The sequence below is a fragment of the Gorilla gorilla genome, chromosome 16 (genome assembly GCF_029281585.2).
Source record: "Gorilla gorilla gorilla isolate KB3781 chromosome 16, NHGRI_mGorGor1-v2.1_pri, whole genome shotgun sequence".
In the NCBI taxonomy this organism is placed as follows: Eukaryota; Metazoa; Chordata; class Mammalia; order Primates; family Hominidae; genus Gorilla; species Gorilla gorilla.
Genome location: NC_073240.2, coordinates 2,830,685 through 2,852,427, shown reverse-complemented (window position 1 = coordinate 2,852,427; position 21,743 = coordinate 2,830,685). Strand labels below are relative to the sequence as shown.

The window sequence follows — 21,743 nt, the reverse complement described above, 5'->3', positions numbered from 1 at the left end:
CAGATGGAAGAAAAACAATATTAATATATTACTATTAATCTTAGGCAAAAGCCATTTATTTGCAATTCTTAATGTCCAGCTTAAACCAAAATTCCATGATAAATTAGATTACATTAGACGGGGCACATGGCTACTTAGCAACTGATGGACAGTGGAAATGCTTTTTTGTTATTTTATTTCAGTGTTTCTCATTGAAGTATTAAGTCTCATATATATATATGTATGTATAGATATATATGAGACTCATATATTTTCTTTTCTTTTCTTTTTTTTTTTTTTTACATGGAGTCTTGCTGTGTCGCCAAGGCTGCGGTGCAATGGTGCAATTTCAGCTCATTGCAACCTATACCTCCTCGGTTCAAGCGATTCTTCTGCCTCAGCCTCCTGAGTAGCTGGGATTATAGGCACCCACCATTATGCTTAGCTAACTTTTGTATTTTTAGTAGAGATGGGGTTTCACCATGTTAGCCAGGCTGGTCTTGAACTCCTGACTTCATGTGATCCGCCCGCCTCGGCCTCCCAGAGTGCTGGGATTACAGGCGTGAGCCACCGTGCCCAGCCAAGTCTCAGATATATTTAATACATGGTGTTTTCTATGTCTCACATACCCAAATGCAAAGGATGATACAATTGAATGCACAATTTTCTTAATCTTGCTGCTGCAAAAAGAAGTAAAAATAAAATTAATCAGATTTCTTCTAACATATATTGTAAATTTAACCAAAAAACAAAGGGCCTTATAAATATAATTTCAAAAGAAAATTATTCAGAAGTTGTATAACAAAATGCTTTTTACTAATAGCTAAAATTTTATTCTTCCTGCTCCATGAGTATTTTACTTGTTTACTGTGCTATCCAGAATATATGCAAATAAGACAGTAAACTTTGGATGTTTAGTAACATTTCCATTGCATGCAAAGCTCCAACCCCAACTTTATGGCAATACTAAACTTAAACTTGTGGTCATCATCTCAAGGAGTATAGCATGAAGACAGAAAAGGGTGGTAGAAGAGAACTGTATTTTAATGCCAGCCTGGGCAAATCATCAAACTTTGGCCAGATCTCAGTTTCCACTGCAATAAAATAAGGTGTTTCAGGAATGAGCATAGGGAGTAAATGGTGCTCTTGTCATCTCCTCAAACTAGACACCTAGTGAACAGATACACATTAGCAAGAGTCGCATATGAGGTTGCAAACGAACTTCAGAGGTAAGACATTTTAGTAAGATATACTTCAAAGGAGAAACACCCGAAAGACTGGGCTCCTTCCATTAATCAAAGGAAGGAGAACCTGTTTGATGGAGCCTCCAGTAATGCCTCATTTTACCTTATGGCTGGAGACAAGGTAGCTCATGAGGAACAATTTTTTTTGTCCTACTGAAGCCTCCTGTGTTGGAGGCTCTTCAGGAGGAGAAGCCTCCAACACAGGAAGCTTCAGTAGGAGAAGACTTCAGGAAGTTTCTGTCATACTGAAGCCTCCAACACAGGACTCAAATTCCACCCCAAGAGCCATGAATCCTAAGACAATGCTCACAGCCTGTGCCTAAGACGGGAGAACAAAGAGGGCAGATACTGAGCAGAACTGGGGCACTGACAATTGGCCTTTGACATGAACAGACATTTCTCAAAAGAAGACATGCATGTGGCCAACAAACATATGAAGAAAAGCTCAATATCACAGATTAGAGAAATGCAAATCAAAACCACAATGAGATACCATTTCACACCAGTCAGAATGGCTATTACTAAAAAGTCAAAAAATAACAGATGCGGGCAAGGTTGCAGAGAAAAAGGAACACATATACATTGTTGGTGGGAGTGTAAATTAGTTCAATCACTGTAAAAAGCACTATGACAATACCTTGAAGAGCTAAAAGCAGAACTATTTGACTGAGCAATCCCAATACTGAGTAGATACCCAGAGGAATATAAATCATTCTACTATAAAGATACATGCATATGAATGTTCACTGCAGCACTATTTACAATAGCAAAGACATGGAATCAACCTAGGTACCCATCAATGACAGATTGGATAAAGAAAATGTGGTACATATATACCATGGAATACTATGCAGCCATAAAAAAGAATGAGATCATGTATTTTGTGGGAACATCGATGGAGCTGGAGGCTCTTATCCTTAGCAAACTAGTGCAGAAACAGAAAACCAAATACTGAATGTTCTCACCTATCAGTGGTAGCTAAATCATAAGGACTTATGAACACAAAGAAGGAAATAGACACTGGGGTCTACTTAAGTGGGGAGGGCAGGAGGAGAGAGAGGAGCAGAAAAGATAACTATTTGGGTACTGAGCTTAATACCTGGATGATGAAATAATATGTAAAAAATAAAAAAAAACCTCCCTGACACAAGTTTACCTATGTAGCAAACCTCACGTGTACCTCCAAACCTAAAATAAAAGTTAAAAAAAAAAACATTGGCCTTTGATGAATGATGTTAGGTTAAACTGAGATAAAGGAAATCCCCAATCCTTCTAATCTTCCCCTCTCCACCTGGACCCACCACCTCCACCCAGGCTTGGAGAGTTAAGGCTGATGTAGATGGAGGATCAATTGGCCAAAAGAGGTGAATTCTCTCCTCAAGTTGCCATTCCCTTACTACAAGAACCTCTGATCCCACACAGTCTACTAGATCTCTGGGTATCAAGGAAATGTCATAAATCTGAACTCACTTGACAATGTCACCATACAGAACCAAGTCTGACAGATTACGAAGGCATGAAGAAGTGGCTTGGGTGGCTTTAGCCCCTTAATCTGTTTCAGTGTACCCTGAAACTATACCAAGTAAATACACAATTGAGACTTTTTTGCTTAAAAAAAGAGTACTATGTAAATGAATCTTCAAGCAGTTATGTGCAGAGTTTGCAGGGAAATAACTATGACTTAGTAAATCCATATCCAGGAAAAGTACTTTTCACACTCGGGAGCAACAGACAGACACTCCAACATGAAGCAACACGAAGCATAGCCTCCATGTACCTTTCCTAAAAACAATTACTCAAAGTGCTTGAGTCAGCTGAGCAGTGAATCAAAATGAAGAACAAAAATGTAGCAGGTGACCAAAAGCAATGGCAACAAAAGCCAAAATTGACAAACAGGATCTAATTAAACTAAAGAGCTTCTGCACAGCAAAAGAAACTACCATCAGAGTGAACAGGCAACCTACGGAATGGGAGAAAATTTTTGGAATCTACTCATCTGACAAAGGGCTAATATCCAGAATCTACAAAGAACTCAAACAAATTTACAAGAAAAAAATCAAACAACCCCATCAAAAAGTGGGCAAAGGATATGAACAGACACTTCTCAAAAGAAGACATTTATGCAGCCAACAGACACATGAAAAAATGCTCATCATCACTGGCCATCAGAGAAATGCAAATCAAAACCACAATGACATACCATCTCACACCAGTTAGAATGGCGATCATTAAAAAGTCAAGAAACAACAGGTGCTGGAGAGGATGTGGAGAAACTGAACACTTTTACACTGTTGGTGGGACTGTAAACTAGTTCAACCATTGTGGAAGACAGTGTGGCGATTCCTCAAGAATCTAAAACTAGAAATACCATTTGACCCAGCCATCCCATTACTGGGTATATACCCAAAGGATTATAAATCATGCTGCTATAAAGACACATGCACACGTATGTTTATTGCGACACTATTCACAATAGCAAAGACTTGGAACCAACCCAAATGTCCAACAATGATAGACTGGATTAAGAAAATGTGGCACATATACACCATGGAATACTAAGCAGCCATAAAAAAGGATGAGTTCATGTCCTTTGTAGGGACATGGATGAAGCTGGAAACCATCATTCTCAGCAAACTATCGCAAGGTCAGAAAACCAAACACTGCATGTTCTCACTCATAGGTGGGAATTGAACAATGAGAACCCTTGGACACAGGAAGGGGAACATCACACACCAGGGCCTGTCATGGGGTGGGGGGATGGGGGAGGGATAGCATTAGGAGATACACCTAATGTAAATGATGAATTAATGGGTACAACACACCAACATGGCACATGCATGAATATGTAACAAACCTGCACATCGTGCACATGTACCCTAGAACTTACAGTATAATAATAAAAAAAAAGTAGCAGGTGAACATGTAAATAAATGATTCTAAAAGTAAAGATAAATGATATAAAATCATGAATAATAGTATTGATTTGAATTTTTAGGCATTCTTACACTAGGATTCAAGGTGTGGAAGAAGATAGAAGTAAAGGCAGGTTGCATTTCTTATCTTTCACAGGTACAAGTCCAGTTTTATTCTCGATATTGATGGAAAAAACGGTATAATTATGTTTTCTAAACATTTAAATATAAACATTGATAGACTATAAATGGGCTTCTGACTTGCATATCAACAAAAAATGCAAGGGATAAAAACAAATCAATTAATAGCAAAACATAGACAAATTTACAAAGAAAATATCAAAGTATTTTTAATAAAGAAAAAGATGATAAGTAAAACCAAACGTACCAGAAATCATAAATACAAACATATTACTCTCATATTGCATATTGAGAAATACTCTCAGATAACTTTGAAATTAAAGGCATTACATGCTATACACGAGAGACAAAAACTAAATTTAAATGACAATTCAAAAATAAAGAGATAGAGGCCAGGCGCGGTGGCTCACACCTGTAATCCCAGCACTTTGGGTGGCCAAGGTGGGTGGATCATGAGGTCAAGAGATCGAGACCATCCTGGCCAACATGGTGAAACTCCATCTCTACTAAAAATACAAAAAATTAGCTGGGCGTGGTGGTGCATGCCTGTAGTCCCAGCTACTCGGGAGGCTGAGGCAGGAGAATCGCTTGAACCTGGGAAGCGGAGGTTGCAGTGAGCTGAGTGGAGCCACTGCACTCCAGCCTGGTGACAGAGCAAGACTCCGGCTCAAAAAAAAAAGAGAGAAAAAAAGATATGAGATACTAAACCTTAATACACTGAAAGTTCCAATAATATCAAAGTTGAATTAAAAGCACAAATATTAACTATGAACATGACTCATTTTTTATCAATAGAAGGTGGAAGCTACATGACACTAACAAGACCGTGTTTAATGAAATGGGATTTGTATTGAAGGCAGGTGCTATCTCCCCCACCGGACACATTTTTCTCTTGTGCAGACTCTGGGGGTAGGGAGGTGGCCATGATGCAAAGCACGAAAAACACTGTAGTGACTCTGGTCTTCCTGCTCACTCTAGATCACTAAAACAGGGTAAGGACATTACAGAGGGATGACATGTTCATGCTGAAAAAACTATGAGTCACTTAGGAGAAAAGTAAATTTCTACACTTTATACCTTAAGACAAAGTAAATTCAGGGCAGATATTTTATTTAAATGAAGAAAATAAATTCAAAACAGAAATTTTGGTGGATATATTTAAAATCTTGGGGTGAGAAGGACTTTCTGAGAATAACATTAAAGGCAAAATCACAAAGAAAAGTACAGATACATTTGATTACATGAGGATTAAATGCTTTTATGTAGTGAAAAGCAAGACAACCTGGGAGAAATTGCTTATATTACATAAAATAGAAAAAGGATCAATAGATTTAACTTTTCAGCCCAAAGACAGAAAAGGATAAATGAAGGTGTGTCAAAGAACATGCATTAGAACAAATATATTTACTAATATCAGAGAAATCAATGATGGCTAGTGTTAAGTGTGGGAGGGGAGAAATGTACACTTTGCATCTTGATGTTAAAGCACATATCAATATCAATAGCGTCACAATCATTCCCTTTGACACAGAATTTCCACTTCTGAGAATTTATAACAAGCAAATAACCAACAATATACGGAGATTTAGCCTCAAATATATTCATTTTTGTAAGTTAAAAACTTGTAAAAAACTGAATTGTTCAGCAATATCTGACTATTAAATGAATTATAGCACATCTACACCATGAAATATCACACAACTGTTACAAATAATGTTGTAAGTGCACATGAATATACATTAACAAAAAAATATAGCCATGATGTCATTAATAAGGTTATTTGCAAAAGAATAAGTATGGTCTCATATCTGTAAACAAAAAAAGTGTATGCTTAAAGAACTTAGAAGTGCATGCATCAAAGTTTAAGAATGACTAAATGTGGGTAGATTTGTTGATTGTATTTTCAGATTTTCCTTAATGAACTCTTACGTTATTTTTAGCTTTTAGAATAAAACCTATTTACAGAACTACAGAGTTTTCAAAGTATTTTTGCATGTTATTTTCATTTTATTACTAATTTTTTAAATACAATATCCAGTACATGGATTGCATAATAGCCAGTTTACATTTGAATAACCTGAAAGTTAAAGAGGGTTAGTGACTTGCTGAGTATCAGGTGAATGAATATATGATGCCAAAGCCAAACACTGATTCCAGCTTTTACTATAAATCCAATATCATTCCCCTGTTATGAAACACCAGCATTTCTCACAGGGACTACTGCAAATTCCTCCTATATCTATGTAATGAGACTTTGTAATTTAAAAATAAAATAAAATGAAAACCTGCTTTATTTTGTTTGGAGTGGGGAAAGAAGGAAATGCTTGCCTTGCTTAATCGGTCTAATTTTGTTTCAGCCCTGGGCAGCTCCATTACAGAAAACGTATAGCTAATCTGCAGACACACAGTTTAATTCAGTGGCAAATTCAGGGTAATTTGAAGAACTATTTTTATTTGCCCTCTTTGTTTCCAATCTTTGTTTAGTCACCAACAGCTTACAACCATGGTGAGTTAACTTCCTCTATGGCGGTACTTCCTCTCCAGCATTGACACAAGCTGGTGAATGGTTATACAACTGGGCAAGAAAGAAGCAGAAGAAAAATCTCCTGAATATGTCTGCAGTTCAGACACAAGCCAGTCTAAGAATGTATTGTTTCATTACAGTGAGTACATGATAAAATGCCTTCAGGTCAGTGCAACAGGAAGTACTCTAGTGAGATTAGAAACAAATAAGAATAAAATCCCAACGAGCATAAAGAGGTCTTTAGTCAGCAAAATATGTTTGCTTTTGCTATCAATACTATTTGCTCATAGGCAAAATGTAAAAAATTGGGAATCACACCATATCCAGTAAAAATGAGAAACGTTCACTATTGATGAGTTAAGTAGCATTCTGCATTCCTGTTTTTTTTTAAAAAAACTTTTAATGGAATTAATTTCCTCTAAGAATACTTTTTACATTTTCAAGCTAGAAGAACATTTATTTCTGAATGGATGGAATTTTTTTTTCAAAATAATACTTGTCTAAGAATTCAACTGGAGTAAATACGGTGTACCCTCCCACCCATACATTTTGATATCTTTCCATAGTTTCCCTTTTTCCTTCTTGCCTCAGCGGAAGCCCTGTTCAACTAAAGGTAAGAGATCCATCAATGGCTCCCTCCTTTCAAACTTCAAACTGACTTACTCATATGAAGCAACATTTTCAGCATCTTCAACTTCAAACTTGGAAAGTCGTGCTAACACACTTTAGCCACCAAAAAAAAAAAAGCAAAAATATATCATTAGATATTTGCTACACAAAATAGTGATGAAAAATATATTTGAATAACAAGAATCCCATGAATCTAAAGGATATAGTAAACATGACTTAGCTCACTGGAAGACCTAATATTTAAGAAAGAAAATTACAATCATTAACCAGAAACTCTTTCCTCGTGGATACTCCCAACACTGAATTTTGCATATTTTTATCTTCTTTTCTGTCTCTGTCTCTTTCTATATATATGTATATAAAGATATATAAAATAATATGTATATGGATATATAATATATAAATAATATGTGTATAGACATATCTCAAAGACATTGTGGGTTTCATTCCAGACCACTGCAATAAAGCAAAAACTGCATTAAGCAACTCACACAAATGTTTTGGGTTCCCTGTGCATATAAAGGTTATGTTTACCCTACACTGTAGCCTGTTAAGTTTGCAATGGCATTATGTTCAAAAACCTTATGTGTATACCTTAATTAAAAACTACTTTATTGGTTAAAAAATGCTAATGATCACCTTTTGCTGGTGGAGGGCGTTGCCTCCATGTTCATGGCTGCTGACTGATCAGAGTGGTGGTTGCCAATGGTCGGAGTGGCTGAGACAATTTCTTAAAATAGGACAACAATGAAGTTTGCTGTAGCAAATGGCTCTTCCTTTCACAAGTGAGGATTAAGTGGTGAAGCCATCAGGTCCTGGACTTTGTTGAAAGCCTTTTTATTACTGATTTAATCTCATTACTTGTTTTTGGTCTGTTCAGGTTTTCTATTTCTTCTTGGTTTAGTCTTGGTAGGTCGTATGGGTCAAGGATTTTGTCCACCTCCTCTAGGTTTTCAAATTTATTGTAGAGTTGCTCATAATAGTCTCTAATAATTATTTTTATTTCTGTCATTATCTGTTATGCGGTCTCTTTTTTTGTTTCTGATTTTACTTATTTGGGTCTTCCTTTTTTCTTAATTAGTCTAGCTAATGGTTTGTTGATATTTTTTAAACCTTTTTGTTGTTAACCTTTTGTAATTTTTGCCTCAAATTTGTTTATTTCTGTTTGGTCTTCATTATTTATTTCCTTTTAATAATTTGGGGTTTGCTTTGTTCTTACTATTCTAGTTTCTTGAGGTAGAATTGTTCAGTGGTTTATTTGAAAGTTTTCTAGTTTTTTTGATCCAGGCATTTATTGCTAAAAATATACTTTTTTTTTTATACTTTAAGTTCTAGGGTACATGTGCACAATGTGCAGGTTTGTTAGACATGTATACATGTGCCATGTTGGTGTGCTGCGCCCATTGACTCGTCATTTACATTAGGTATATCTCCTAATGCTATCCCTCCCCCCTCCCCCTACCCAACAACAGGCCCCAGTGTGTGATGTCCCCCTTCCTGTGTCCGAGTGTTCTCATTGTTCAATTCCCACCTATGAGTGAGAACATGTGATGTTTGGGGTTTTGTCCTTGCGACAGTTTGCTGAAAAAATGATGAGTTCATGTCCTTTGTAGGGACACGGATGAAGCTAAAAACATATTTCTTAATAACTGCTTTTGCTGCGTCCCCTGTTTTGGTATACTGTGTTTCTAGTTACATTTGTTTCAAGGAATTCTTAAATTTCATTCTTAATTTCTTTCTTCACTCACTGTAACTCAAGGGCATGTTGTTTAATTTCCATATGTCTGTATAGTTTTGAATGTTCCTCTTGTTATGAATGTCTAGTTTTATTCCATTGTGGTAAGATAAGATACCTGATAGAATTTCAATTTTTAAAAATTTGTTGAGACTTGTTTTGTAGCCTAACATACGGTCTATCTTGGATATTGTTTCATGTGCTGATGAAAAGAATGTGTATTCTGGAGCTGTTAGGTGAGATGTTCTGTATATGTTTGTTATTTATGTCCATTTGGTCTATGGTGGAGTTTAAGTCTGATGTTTCTTTGTTGATTTTCTGTCTAGATGATTTGTCCAATGCTGAGAGTGGGATACGGAAGTGCCCAACTCTTATTGTAATGGGGTCTATCTCCCTCTTTAGATCTAGTAATATTCGCTTTATATATCTAGGTGCTCTGGTGTTTGAGTGCATACATATTTACAATTATACACATATTACAATTATATTTCTTGCTGAATTGAACCCTTTATTATTACATAATACTCTTGTTTGTCAATTTTTATGGTTTTTAACTTGAACTCTGTTTTGTCTGATACAAGTATAGCTATCCCTGCTCACTTTGGGCTTCCATTTGCATAGGATATCTTTTTCCATCCCTTTATTATCAGTCTATGTGTTTCTATACCGGTAAAGTGAGTTTCTTTTAGATAAAATATAGTTGGGTCTTATTTTTTAATCCACTCAGTAAGTCTATATCCTTCATGGGGTATTTAATCTACTAACATTCAAAGTTATTATTGGTAGGTGAGGAGTTGCTTCCAATGTTTTATTGTTTTCTGGTTGTTTTGTATATGTTTTATTCCTTTCTTCCTGTTTACTTTTGAAGTTGGGTAGTTTTCTGTAGTGATAAGGTTTCATTCCTTTCTCTTTCTCCTTTATGTATTGACTCTAACAGTGACTTTTAAAGTTTTGCATGTTTTCATGATGGTGGTTATCATCTTTTTACTTCCAGATGTAAGACTCCCTTGGGCATTTCTTGTAATGTTGGTCTAGTGGTGATGAATTATCTTGGTTTTTGTTTATCTATGACAGATTTTATGTCTTCTTCATTTGTAAAGGATAGCTGTGCTGGCTATAATATTATTGGCTGAAAGATTTTTTTCTTTCAGAACTTTGAATGTATCATCCCATTCGCTTCTAGCCTAAGGTTTTCCACTGGGAAATCAGCTGTTAGTCTAATGGGGATTCCATTATAAGTGTGTTACTTTTCTTTTGCTATTTTAAAAAATCTTTGTCTTTTGATTTTTCACAATTTGCCTATAATGTCTGGGTTGAATGTATTCGGGGTTCTTTGATCTTCCTGGAACTAGATGTCTAGCTCTCTCTCAAGAGTTAGGAAGTGTTATGCTATTTTATTAAATATGCTTTCCTCATATTTTCTCTACACTTTTCCTTCTGGAATGCCCATAATATGAATATTTGATCAAATTAATGGTGTCCCATAAATCCTGTAGGCTTTTTTCATTCTTTTTTATCCTTTTTTGCCTGTCTGTGTTATTTCAAAAGACTTGTCTTCAAGTTCAGAAATTATTTCTTCTGCTTGTTCTTGTCTGTAAAGCCATTGATTGTATTTTTTCATTTCATCCATTGAACTGTTTAGCTTTTAGGGCTTCTGTTTGGTTATTTTTATGATATCTGTATCTTTACTGAATTTCTCTTTCACCTGATTTCATTGACTTGTCTATCTGTATTACCTTACATCTCACTGAGTTTCCTTAAGATTATTCTTTTTTCTGTCACATCATATGTTTATGATTGGGTTCTATTACTGGATAATTATTATTTCCCTTTGTAGGTGACATGTTTTCTTGCATTTTCATGGTTGCTGTGTTTCTAAATTGATTTCTATGCATCTGGTGAAAAAGTCACCTTTTCCAATTTTATGGAGTAGGTTTACTTGTATGAATTAATTTGTATGAATGGGTCTTGGATGTCAGTTCATTGGGGTATACCGGCCTTGGTTCTACATGGATGCAGTAAGTGTAGTCTCCATGTAGTTTATTCAGCTGTGATCCACACTAGTAACATTTGCAAGTTACTCAGTGGCCTAGGTTAAGGAAGTTTGTAGTGATGGTGGTGCAGCCTTGCCAGGGGTGGGCTCACTGGGCTGTTTCTCAGGGTAAGGGTGTGTGCAGGCATACAGTGGGTCAGAAAACTTGGAGTATGGCTTTATGCCGCTGGCCATGGTGCCGTCACTCTAGCCAGGAGCATGGGGATGCAGTTGCTCAACCAGAGCATGACTTCCAGATGTGCTTTGCAGGACAGTGTCTCAGGCCCAGGATGCAGGCACACAGCTGTTTGCCTGGCCTGGAAGCATGCACTCCAGGAGTGGCCTGAAGGGCTGTTTCCCATAACTGGTATGTGGGTACACAGCTGCTCATCTGGCCTGGGGGCAGTCTGCTGGGGGAAACTCATGGGCCAAATATATAGGTGCATAGCTGCTAAGCTGGACTGAAGGTATCTTTGCCAGGGCTGGCCAAGAGGGGTGTTTCTCAGGCCTGGGATACAGTCAAATGACTTCTCAGCTGTCCTAGATGTGTGTCTGCTGGGGGTAGTCCATAGAGCTATTCTAGCTCAGGATGTGGACACACTGCTGCTCAGCTGGTCTGGGTGGTGCCTGCCAGGGGAAGCCCTGGGGACTGCTTCTATGAGCCAGGATGTGGACACGAGGCTGCTCAGCTGGCGTAAGGACATGTCTTCTGGGAGTAGCCCATGGAGCTCTTTCTTAGGTCCAGGACATGGGCATTCATGGCTGATTGGCTGGTCTGGAGGTGCATCTGCTGGGAATGGATACAGGAGTATTTCTCAGGCTCATCCAAGGTTGCACAGCTGCTTAGTTGGCCTGGGAGTGTTTCTGTGGGGGGTGGCCTAAAGGGCTCTTCCTCAAGCTGGGACATAGGTATGTGGCTGCTTAGTTGGCCTGAGTAAGCTCCCAGGGTTGCTTCTCGGCCCTGAGACTTGGGCATACACAGTTGCTTGTCTCTCAGGTCTGAGACACAGGTGCAAGGCCCACTTGGTGGTGTGCCTGCTGGGGGCAGCCTGTGGGACTGTTTCTCAGGCCCTTATTAAAAGCAGAGGGCTACTGGGCACGCCAGGAGCATGTCTGTGGTTGATGGGGCCCGCAAGGCTGTTTCTCAGGTCCTGAGCATGGGCTCATAGTCACTCTGTTGACCTGCGGGTGTATCAGCTGCTCAGAGGCTTAGGGGCCTCTCCCACTTGGGAGAGGGCATGTAGTGGTTTGGCTGTCTTAAGAGTGAATTTACCCTGGATGGGACTGCAGATTATTCCTCTGTCTGGAAGTGTGGTGGTGGGGGTTGATTTCCCTACTCTGCATTACTTGAGTTACAGCCAGTCCTGGGACCAACCTCCACACAGCTGGGATTGTGGCTTTAACCCACCCATGTGGGCTTGGTGTACTGAAGATAAAGTTCCAGTGCTGGAGAGGCGCAGTGGCTACTGGCCCCCAGAGGAGGGCACACTCAAGAGATGACTCTGTTCTCAAGATGGTGCTGTGTTGCTGCAGCTTAAGTCTCTGGGGGTGGGAAGTCTTCACCTTGTACTCCTAGTCCAGGACATGCAGCTGTGTCAATTCTTGGCAATACTCCAAACTGGCCTGAGGGCTTGCAAAGACTGTGAGATTCTCTTGTTGTAAAGACTTTGTGTTTGTGATGGCAGTGGGGCTGGTGGGGATCTTCTGCCTACCTTCACCCTGCGATGAGAAGTCCCTCCTGTCTCTGGGCCAATTCAATCCAGATGGGGCAGAAGCGGCTGCACAGGCTGAGTGCTTCCGTACTATGGCAACTTTCAGTCACCACAGATGTGTCTCCACTCCTTTGCTGCACTCCAGGACTATCCCTTTGACACTCTAATCAAATCTTAGATGTGTATTTCTTGCCTCGGTTCTTTCTTGTAGGGGAGATGAGCACCAGACATCTCTAGTCACCCATCTTGCTTGATTTAGCATAATTCGTAAGGGCCCCAGGATTTTCAGAATAGTCAATGATTGTTGGCTTCAACTTAAAGTCACCAGCTTCATTAGCCCCTAACAAGAGAATTGGCCTGTGCTTTGAAGATTTGAAACCATGCATTGACTTCTCCTCTCTAAATATAAAAGTCCTAGATGGCATCTTCTTCCAATAAAAGGCTATCTTGTCTACATTGAAAATGTGTTGTTTAGTTTGGCCACATTCATCAGTTATCTCACCTAGATCTTCTGGATAACTTGCTGCTGCTTCTGCATCGGCACTGGCTGTTTACCTTGCACTTCTATGTGATGGAGACGGCTTCTTTCCTTAAACCTCATGAACAAACCTTTTAGTGTCAAGCTTTTCTTCTGCGGCTTCCTTACCTCTCCCAGGCTTCACTGAATCAAAGAGAGTGAGGGCCTTGTCCTGGATTACGCTTTGGCTTAAGGGAATGCTGTGGCTGGTTTGATCCTTTATCCAGACCACTACAACATTCTCCATATTAGCAATCAGACTGTTTTGCTTTCTCAACATTTGTATGTTCACTGGAGTAGCAGTCTTAATTTTCTTCAAGAAGTTTTTTGGCTTTTCTGTTTTGTTTTGTTTTTGTTTTTGTTTTACATTCACAACTTGGCTGAAGTGGTGCAAGAAGTCTAGCCTTCCTCACAATCATTTCTAGCTTTTGGTTTAAAGTGAGAGACATGTGACTCTTCCCTTCACTAGGACACTCAGAGACCATCATAGGCTTATTAAATGGCCTACTTTCAATATTGTTGTGTCTCAGGGAATAGGGAGGCCCAAGGAGAAGGAGAGAGATGGGGGAATGGCTAGTCAGTGGAGCAGTCACAACAAACATGTCATTGATTAGGCTTGTCATCTTAATATGGACATGGTTCGTGTTGCCCCAAAACAATTACAATAGTAACATCAAAGATCACTGATCGCAGATCACCATAACAGATATGATAATAAAAAGTTTGGAATATTGCAAGAATTATTAAAATGTGACGAGACACAAAGTGAGAACACGCTGTTGGAAAAATAAAACCAGGAGACTTGCTCAATGTAGGGTTGCTACAAACCTTCAGTTTACAAAAAAGTAATATCTGAGGGGCAATAAAATAAAGCACAAGAAAACAAGATATACCTGCATATACACACACATATATGTATATATAAACTATATATGTGTATATATACATATATATGCTAAAGGATATATACATATATGTTTACATATATACACACGCATGCTCATATATATATTAAAGGATATATATATGACTACTGATGTTATTAATTTGGGTCAGTGCTAAAGAATATATCTATATATAGATATGTATATATAGATATATATACACACATTTAAATATGCACATATGTAGACATGTATATAGATATGTGTATCTATATACATATGTAGACATATGTATATAGATATATGTATATCTATATACACACATACATATTTATATATCTATATATATTACATATATAGCTAAAAGATATATCTGTATATATACACACACACACATATACATGTGTGTTATGTGTGTGTGTGTGTGTGTGTGTGTGTAGATAGATCCTTTAGCACTGACCCAAATTAATAATGTCAGTAGTTTTCAATGACACCACCATTGAAAGGTGAGTTATATCAAATATATATCAAATTAGTGAAAGACTACTGATGTCATTTTATCCGGGCCAGTGCTAACGATTAAAAATGTACACTTCAGGTCAAGTGACTTCAGAGACATACTTTTCTGGTTGAAATTATGTACAATTGCTCTACATTTATAAACTGGCTGAACTCTGAAAATGTATATGTCAGTGATTTGGAATCTACTATTAATATATCATTTTTTCCTAGAAGAAAACCTTATATTATGTAAAGGTGCTCTTGGGCCTTAAAAAACAAACTAATGAATCACAATTTAAGTGCAGTTCTTTATTACTTCATTTGTGAGTGAATTTTACCAATCTTAATATATGCCTCTCTTCTTTCTCTCCGTATTTTGAAATCTCACCCATCATTGATGACTCTACCACACATTACTCTTTTTAATTCAATGAGGTAATAGCTAAAGGATTAAAAATGAACATAGCAAGACTCCACATGTTATCCTAGACTTAATTTTCTGATACAAATTAGTAATAATTATTCTCCAATTTATAATCTAGTTCCCCTGAAAAATGGACATTAATCAGTTATTTATTTGAAACATGGTATTTAATTTTTCTCTGGAAATGAGGTTTTAGAGGTTTGTAATGAAATTTTTCGGCCTGTGAAAAAAACTTAATGAATCAAGTTTATATACATTTCTTTACTCCTAAACCTAATCCCCAAGTTACTGTTTCTGGCAAAATTTACATAAAATCAACTTTAGTTTGTAAACACCCACCTTGCTCACCCTTGTAATTTTCTGCCTTCTCACGTTCAAATACCACCAGTAACTCTTCACCAATCATGGATGTCTTTCCTGCCCCTCAGATAGGGTTAAGTAACTACAGACCCAAGGCAGGGCCTCCATACAATCTGATGGCTCATGACTGTAAACCCAGCAGTTTGGGAGGCTGAGGCGGGTGGATCACGAGGGCAGGAGTTCAAGACCAGCCTGGCCAATATAGTGAAAACCTGCCCCTACCAATAATACAAAAAATTTGTCTGGCATGGTAGCACATGACTGCAGTTCCAGCTACTCAGGAGGCTGAGGCAGGAAAATCGCTTGAATCCAGGAGATGGAGGTTACAGTGAGCCGAGATCACGCCACTGCATGCCAGCTTGGGCAACAGCGAGACTTCATCTCAAAAAATAATAATAATAATAGAAATACGTTTTAATTTGCCCATGCCTCCAACGTCCTATAAAATAAATTCTTTTAAAAATTTATTTATTGGCTTAAAAATCAATACTACATACAAAACTCACATGCTATTGCTTAATGAGCAGCTAAGAATTCTCACCTAGATGTTTCCTTAATCAGCCACTGATTAAACACAATCCTTTTATTCCTTCTGTAAAATCTCATTCATTTTGCAAGGTTTCTTGAGCATTACACTATAATTAACTTGAATCAGGTTTTCCATATTACTTACACCTTTATGATTTATTTCCAGGAGAGGTTTTCACATGATTGGGAAAACCCTCCACCACCTCCTTCCTTTCACTGATCATGCTAGTCTCTCCTGCCCATGAGACACAGTGAAGTACCCGCACACCTGAGGAAAGCGGCATCCAATGAGGTGGTGGGTTTGGGTTGGGTCTAGGCACCAACCTCACATGTGGACAGAGCTCTCGAGTGTGTGGGACAAGTCCACGTTCCATTAGCTCCGTTCTTTCTTTCCCAGGGCTTCACTACTCCTTATTGGCTGCTATCTCCTCCATGTTGCAAATAGGATTCTCTCCTTTCTTGGAACACTGTGGTAGGGTCTCAAACTCAGGAAACCTGAATCCCTTAAAAAATTGCCTACCAGAAATTGAGGGTGACAAATACACTAACAGGAAGAAGCAGCTCTCCTACGAACTGACCTCCTTATACAACTCCATCAAAAAAAGGTGCAAAGTTATCTACAAATGCTACAATGAGAAGAATTGGAAACCCTGTTAAAAAACACTCTGTATGGCCATGCAGGCTCCTGAGAGTAAATTCCACAAATGTCCATCTGTCTCCGTGTTTTGTGTTTCCATTTTGTGCATGGGTTTGTTTGTGTAAATGTCTTGACAAAAGTGTGTATGGATGAAGATGGATGGATATATTTGTGTATGTGCTTCGTGTGTGTATAGCTCTATGCACTCTTATGCATACGTGTGTCTTCATGTATTTATAACTCACCTTTCACTGATAGGTGACACGAGGGCTGCTCCTTTAAATTCACCTGTGTGTGGGCTAGAGGATGATAAAAGAATACAGTCAGATAGGAGACGCAATTCTAAATTTACTTTTTTGGAAAATTAGCTTTTATTACTCTAGACAGAAACCAATGAATTCCTGTCAGAAATCTGAGTCCCATAAAAAAACTGCTTAGTAGGAACTAAGGGTGGCAAATACACTACAGGAAGAAGCAAATCTCCTATGACCTGCTCCTTTTTATAGAACTCCACCAAAGAAGGATGCAAAGTTACTAACAAATGCTACAATGAGACGAATTGGAAACTCTGTTAAAAAAAAAAAAAAATCTCTATGGCCATGCAGGCTCCTGAGAGTAAATTCCACAAATGTCCACCAGTCTCCTTTCTCTTTGGTCTATGTTTCCATCATGTGCATGGATTAGTTTGTGTAAGTGTGTTGAAGAGACGTGTGGATGGATGGATGAATGGATGGATGGATGGATGGATGGGGTATACTTGCTCATGTGCCTGTGTGTGTATAGTTCTATGCACACTTATGCTGACGGGTGACTTTAACTATTTATTACTCACCTTTCTTTCGCAGGTGCCTCCTCGGTTGCTCCTTTAAATTCACTTGTCTGTGGACTAGTGGATGATAAGAGAAAACAGTCAGAGAGGAGACATAATTCTGAATTTATATTTTGGAAAAATTACCTTTCATTACTCTAGACAGAAACCAATTAATTTCTGACTATTCATGTGTATAGCACTACTGGAACCTGGAATGTTTTTTCCTCTTTATTAGAAATGAGGATTTATATGGCGACAACCAAAATCTTAGGCGGGGGAAAATAGTAATGCTTCCCGATTTAAGTAAACCTCTTTATTATGACCTCAGTCCCAATGTGTGACAGCTTTGTGGTGGCAGTTATTTCAAACTCAACTCCAATTTGTAGGTAGTCAGCCCTCTTATTCCATTCAATGTCCTGCTTAAAAGGCCCTCCATTAGCTCCTTATGTTCACCCAGCATGGTGGTTTCTCATGTCCCACAAAAAGGGTCAGGTAACTAGAGGTCTGACACAGGGGCACAATCCAATAGGATGGTGATTTGAGGTTTGGAGCACCAGCCTCTGTGGTGGCAGGGTTCTGGAGGGTGGAGAACACCTCTAAGGCTCATACCTCTGTTGCTTTCTGCTGAAGGCTTCACAGTTCCCCAAGTACTCCTACCTCCTCCTCACTCCAAACAGGATTCTCTCTTCCCTGGGCCTACTCTGGTATGTCTGGTACACAAAAAATCTGCTTTTCCAAAGCATTTGCCTGCTACTTACTAAGGGTGACAAGACAGTAACAGATGGAAGCCTCTCTCTATAGTCAGTTTCTTTTTTTCTAAACAATGTAAAAATGTGGAAGTTATCTATACATGATACAGTGAGATGATAACCTGTGTGAAAGAAACACTGTATTATCATGAACACATCTGAGAGTTAATCCCACTAATCTCGGTCTCTTTCTCTGTCACTGTTTTGTGTGTGTGTGTACATCTTTTTTTTTTTTCTTTTTTCTTTTTTGCAACAGTTTCGCTCCTGCTGCCCAGGGTGGAATGCAGCGGCATGTTCTCAGCTCACTGCAAACTCCACTTCCCCAGGTTCAATCGATTCTCCTGCCTCAGCCTCCTGAGTAGCTGGGATTAGAGGCACCTGCCACCACACCTGGCTAGTTCTTGTAGTTTTAGTAGAGACAGGGTTTCACGATGTTTGCCAGCCTGGTCTCAAACACCCGACCTCAGGGTATCTGCCTGCTTCAGCCTCCCAAAGTGCTCAGATTACAGGTGTGAACCATTGCACCTGGTCATGTGTACATCTTTTATAACTCACCTGTCATTGGGGCCGAGCCAATGATGACTCCCGCCAGGTCAGTCGGATCGGGACTAAAGGACAAATATGGTCAGAGTCAGACACAATGCGTAATTCTAATGTTTTGCAACAAATAGCTACAGTTAGTCTATGTGTCATTCCCCAGTTACACTTTTATTATTCACATGTATGTATATCACTAAATTGACCTGGGATGGCATTTGTCTTTTTATTAGAAATGAGGTTTCATATGCCAACAGTGAGCATTTTAGGCTGTGACCATAGCGATGCATGCAGATTAAGTAAGGGTATCTACACCTCAAGGTGTAACAGCATTTTTGGAGAGCATTTAATTCTAGTTCAAATTTAGTTCCTGAGTCTCCCTTCTTATAATCCCATTTGAGTTCCTCATTCTCTATCACCTCCAATCACCTCCTCACTTTTCACCCATCCTAGTTTTCTTTGCTGCCCAAGAGTTGCGGCCAAGTAGCTGGAGGCCTCAAGCAAGGGCTCCATCCCATGTGAGAGTGGGTATGGGCAAAGGCAGTCAGCCTCACATAACGGTAGAGCTCTGGAGGGGGTGAAATAATTCCAGGGTTATTAGCTCTGTTCTTTGTTTTGGCTGGGATTTCTCTGATCTTTGTCCACTCCTATCTCCTTCTCCCTGCAAGCAGGATTCGCTTCTCCCTTGGTTCATGCTACTAGGAAAGTCTCATTCTCACAGAAAGGTAATGTGACAAACACTAACATAAAAAGTCTCCCTCTATGAGTTCCTCCCCATTTTCCTACCTCCATCCAAAAAACAAAACAATATTGCATACAAAGCTCATTCTGAGAGGACTCTAGAAATAGTTTCAAGGGAACTCCTTGTTCCCATGGATGCTTGTCACACTCAGTAGCCCTACTCAGTCTCTCTTGTGTGTATGAATGCATGTATGTACGTGTTTGTATATGCATAGATACATGTATAACTGTATTCCTTGATATCACATGGTGCATTGGCCAGCCTACTAGAAGGTACTCTCAATTCACACACAGGGCCATGCCAAAGAAGTTAACATGTACATACTAAGACAACATGTAACTTCCTAGACTTAAGGTTTTCAGTTCAAAATAATTCCAACTGCTTTTGTTTTGGTTTTTTGTTTTTGTTTGTTGTTGTTGTTTTTGGTTTTTTTGAGACAGAGTCTCACTCAGTCACCCAAGCTGGAGTGCAGTGGCATGATCTCGGCTCACTGCAACATCTGCCTCCCGGGTTCAAGCAATTCTCCTGCCTCAGCCTCCCGAGTAGCAGGGACTACAGGTGCCCACCACCACATCCGGCTAATTTTGTATTTTTAGTAGAGATGGGGTTTCACCATGTTGGCCAGGCTGGCCTTGAACTACTGACCTCGTTATCCACCCGCCCTGGCCTCCCAAAGTGCTAGGACTACAGGCCTGAGCCACCGCACCCAACCTTCCAACTACTTTTCAACCTGTAAATTGCCTTACCCTTACAGAAGTCATGTGTGTATTTGGTTCTTTGGAATCTACCATGCCATTTACCCTACACATCATACTTTATATGATTGCAGCACATCTATCTAAGACTCACTGACTCAAGAGTTCACCAAAACTCTGTACCACTGGAGCTGGCCAATGCACGACAGACAGCCTTTTGTGGGTGAATTTCTTTTAAATTCAACTCCACTGTGTAGGCATTCCTCCTCCTAATCCCATCTATGGCCCACTTCCTGGATCTCTCCATCACGTCTTTCCTTTCACCCATCATGCTAGTCTTTCCTGTCCATGGGACACAGGCAAGTAGCTGTGGGCCTAAGGAAGGGCTGCATCCAATGAGGTGGTGTGCTTGTGTTTATGTTTTAGCACCAACCTCATATGTTGACAGAGCTCTGGAGTGTGAGGGACAAGTCCATGTTCCATTAGCTCTGTTCTTTTCTGCCCAGGGCTTCACTGCTCCTTGTCAGCTGCTATCTCCTCCATGTTGCAAACAGGATTTTCTCCTCCTTTCTGTCAATCTGGTGGGCTCTCAAACTCAGGAAATCTGAGTCCTTTAAGAAGCTGCTTACTAGGAACTAACAGTGACAAATACACTAACATAGGAAGCAGCAGCTCTCCTATGACCTGCTCCTTTTTATATCACTCCGTTAGAAAAGGAAGCAATGTTACCTACAAAGGCTACGAGGAGAAGAATTGGAAATCCTGTTAAAAACCACTCTCTATGGCCACGCAGGCTTCCCAGAATAAACTCCACAAATGTCCGGCCGTCTGTCTCCTTGTTGTATGTTTCCACTGTATGCGTGGATTTGTTAGTGGATGTGTTTGAGAGAAGTGTGTACGGATGGATGCATGGATGGATGGATGGATATATTTGTTTATGTGCCTGTGTGTGTGAATACTTCTATGCTCAGTTATAATTCGATAAATAAAGACACACATATGCATAACTCACCTTTCATTCATACGTGCCTCTGGGTTCACTCCTGATAATTCATTTGTGGGTGGACTAGAGGATGACAAAAGAATACAGTCAGACAGGAGACACAATTCAAAATTTACTTTTCTGGTAAAACTAGCTTTCATTACTCTGCACATAAACCAGTTAAGTTCTGACTATTCATGTGTATAGCACTATTTGGTTCTAAAATGTCATTTTTTTTATTAAAAAGGAGGATTTATATGATGGCAACCAACATCTTAGGCTGGGGAAAATAGTAATGCTTTCAGATTTAAATAAACCTCTTTATTATGACCTCAGTCCCAATGCGTGACAGCCTTTGTGGTGGCAGTTATTTCAAACTAAACTTTTGCGTGGAGGTAGTCAGCCCTCTTATTCCACTAAATGTGCTGCCTCGAAAGCCCTCCATTACTTCTTCACTTGATTGTCTC

The 21,743-nt window shown here is 39.1% G+C and overlaps 1 protein-coding gene across 1 annotated transcript in view; it reads right to left on the bottom strand.

Moving 5' to 3' along the window:
- The window catches only part of LOC134757319 (putative tyrosine-protein phosphatase TPTE), a 40,061-nt gene extending 18,612 nt beyond the window's left edge, over window positions 1-21,449 (bottom strand). The window contains 6 exon segments of the mRNA XM_063699093.1: window positions 609-659; window positions 7,464-7,523; window positions 17,006-17,059; window positions 17,593-17,646; window positions 18,872-18,928; window positions 21,307-21,449. Of these exon segments, the coding sequence (XP_063555163.1) occupies window positions 609-659; window positions 7,464-7,523; window positions 17,006-17,059; window positions 17,593-17,646; window positions 18,872-18,928; window positions 21,307-21,449 (419 nt within the window).
- Between the last annotated feature and the right edge of the window lie 294 nt (window positions 21,450-21,743).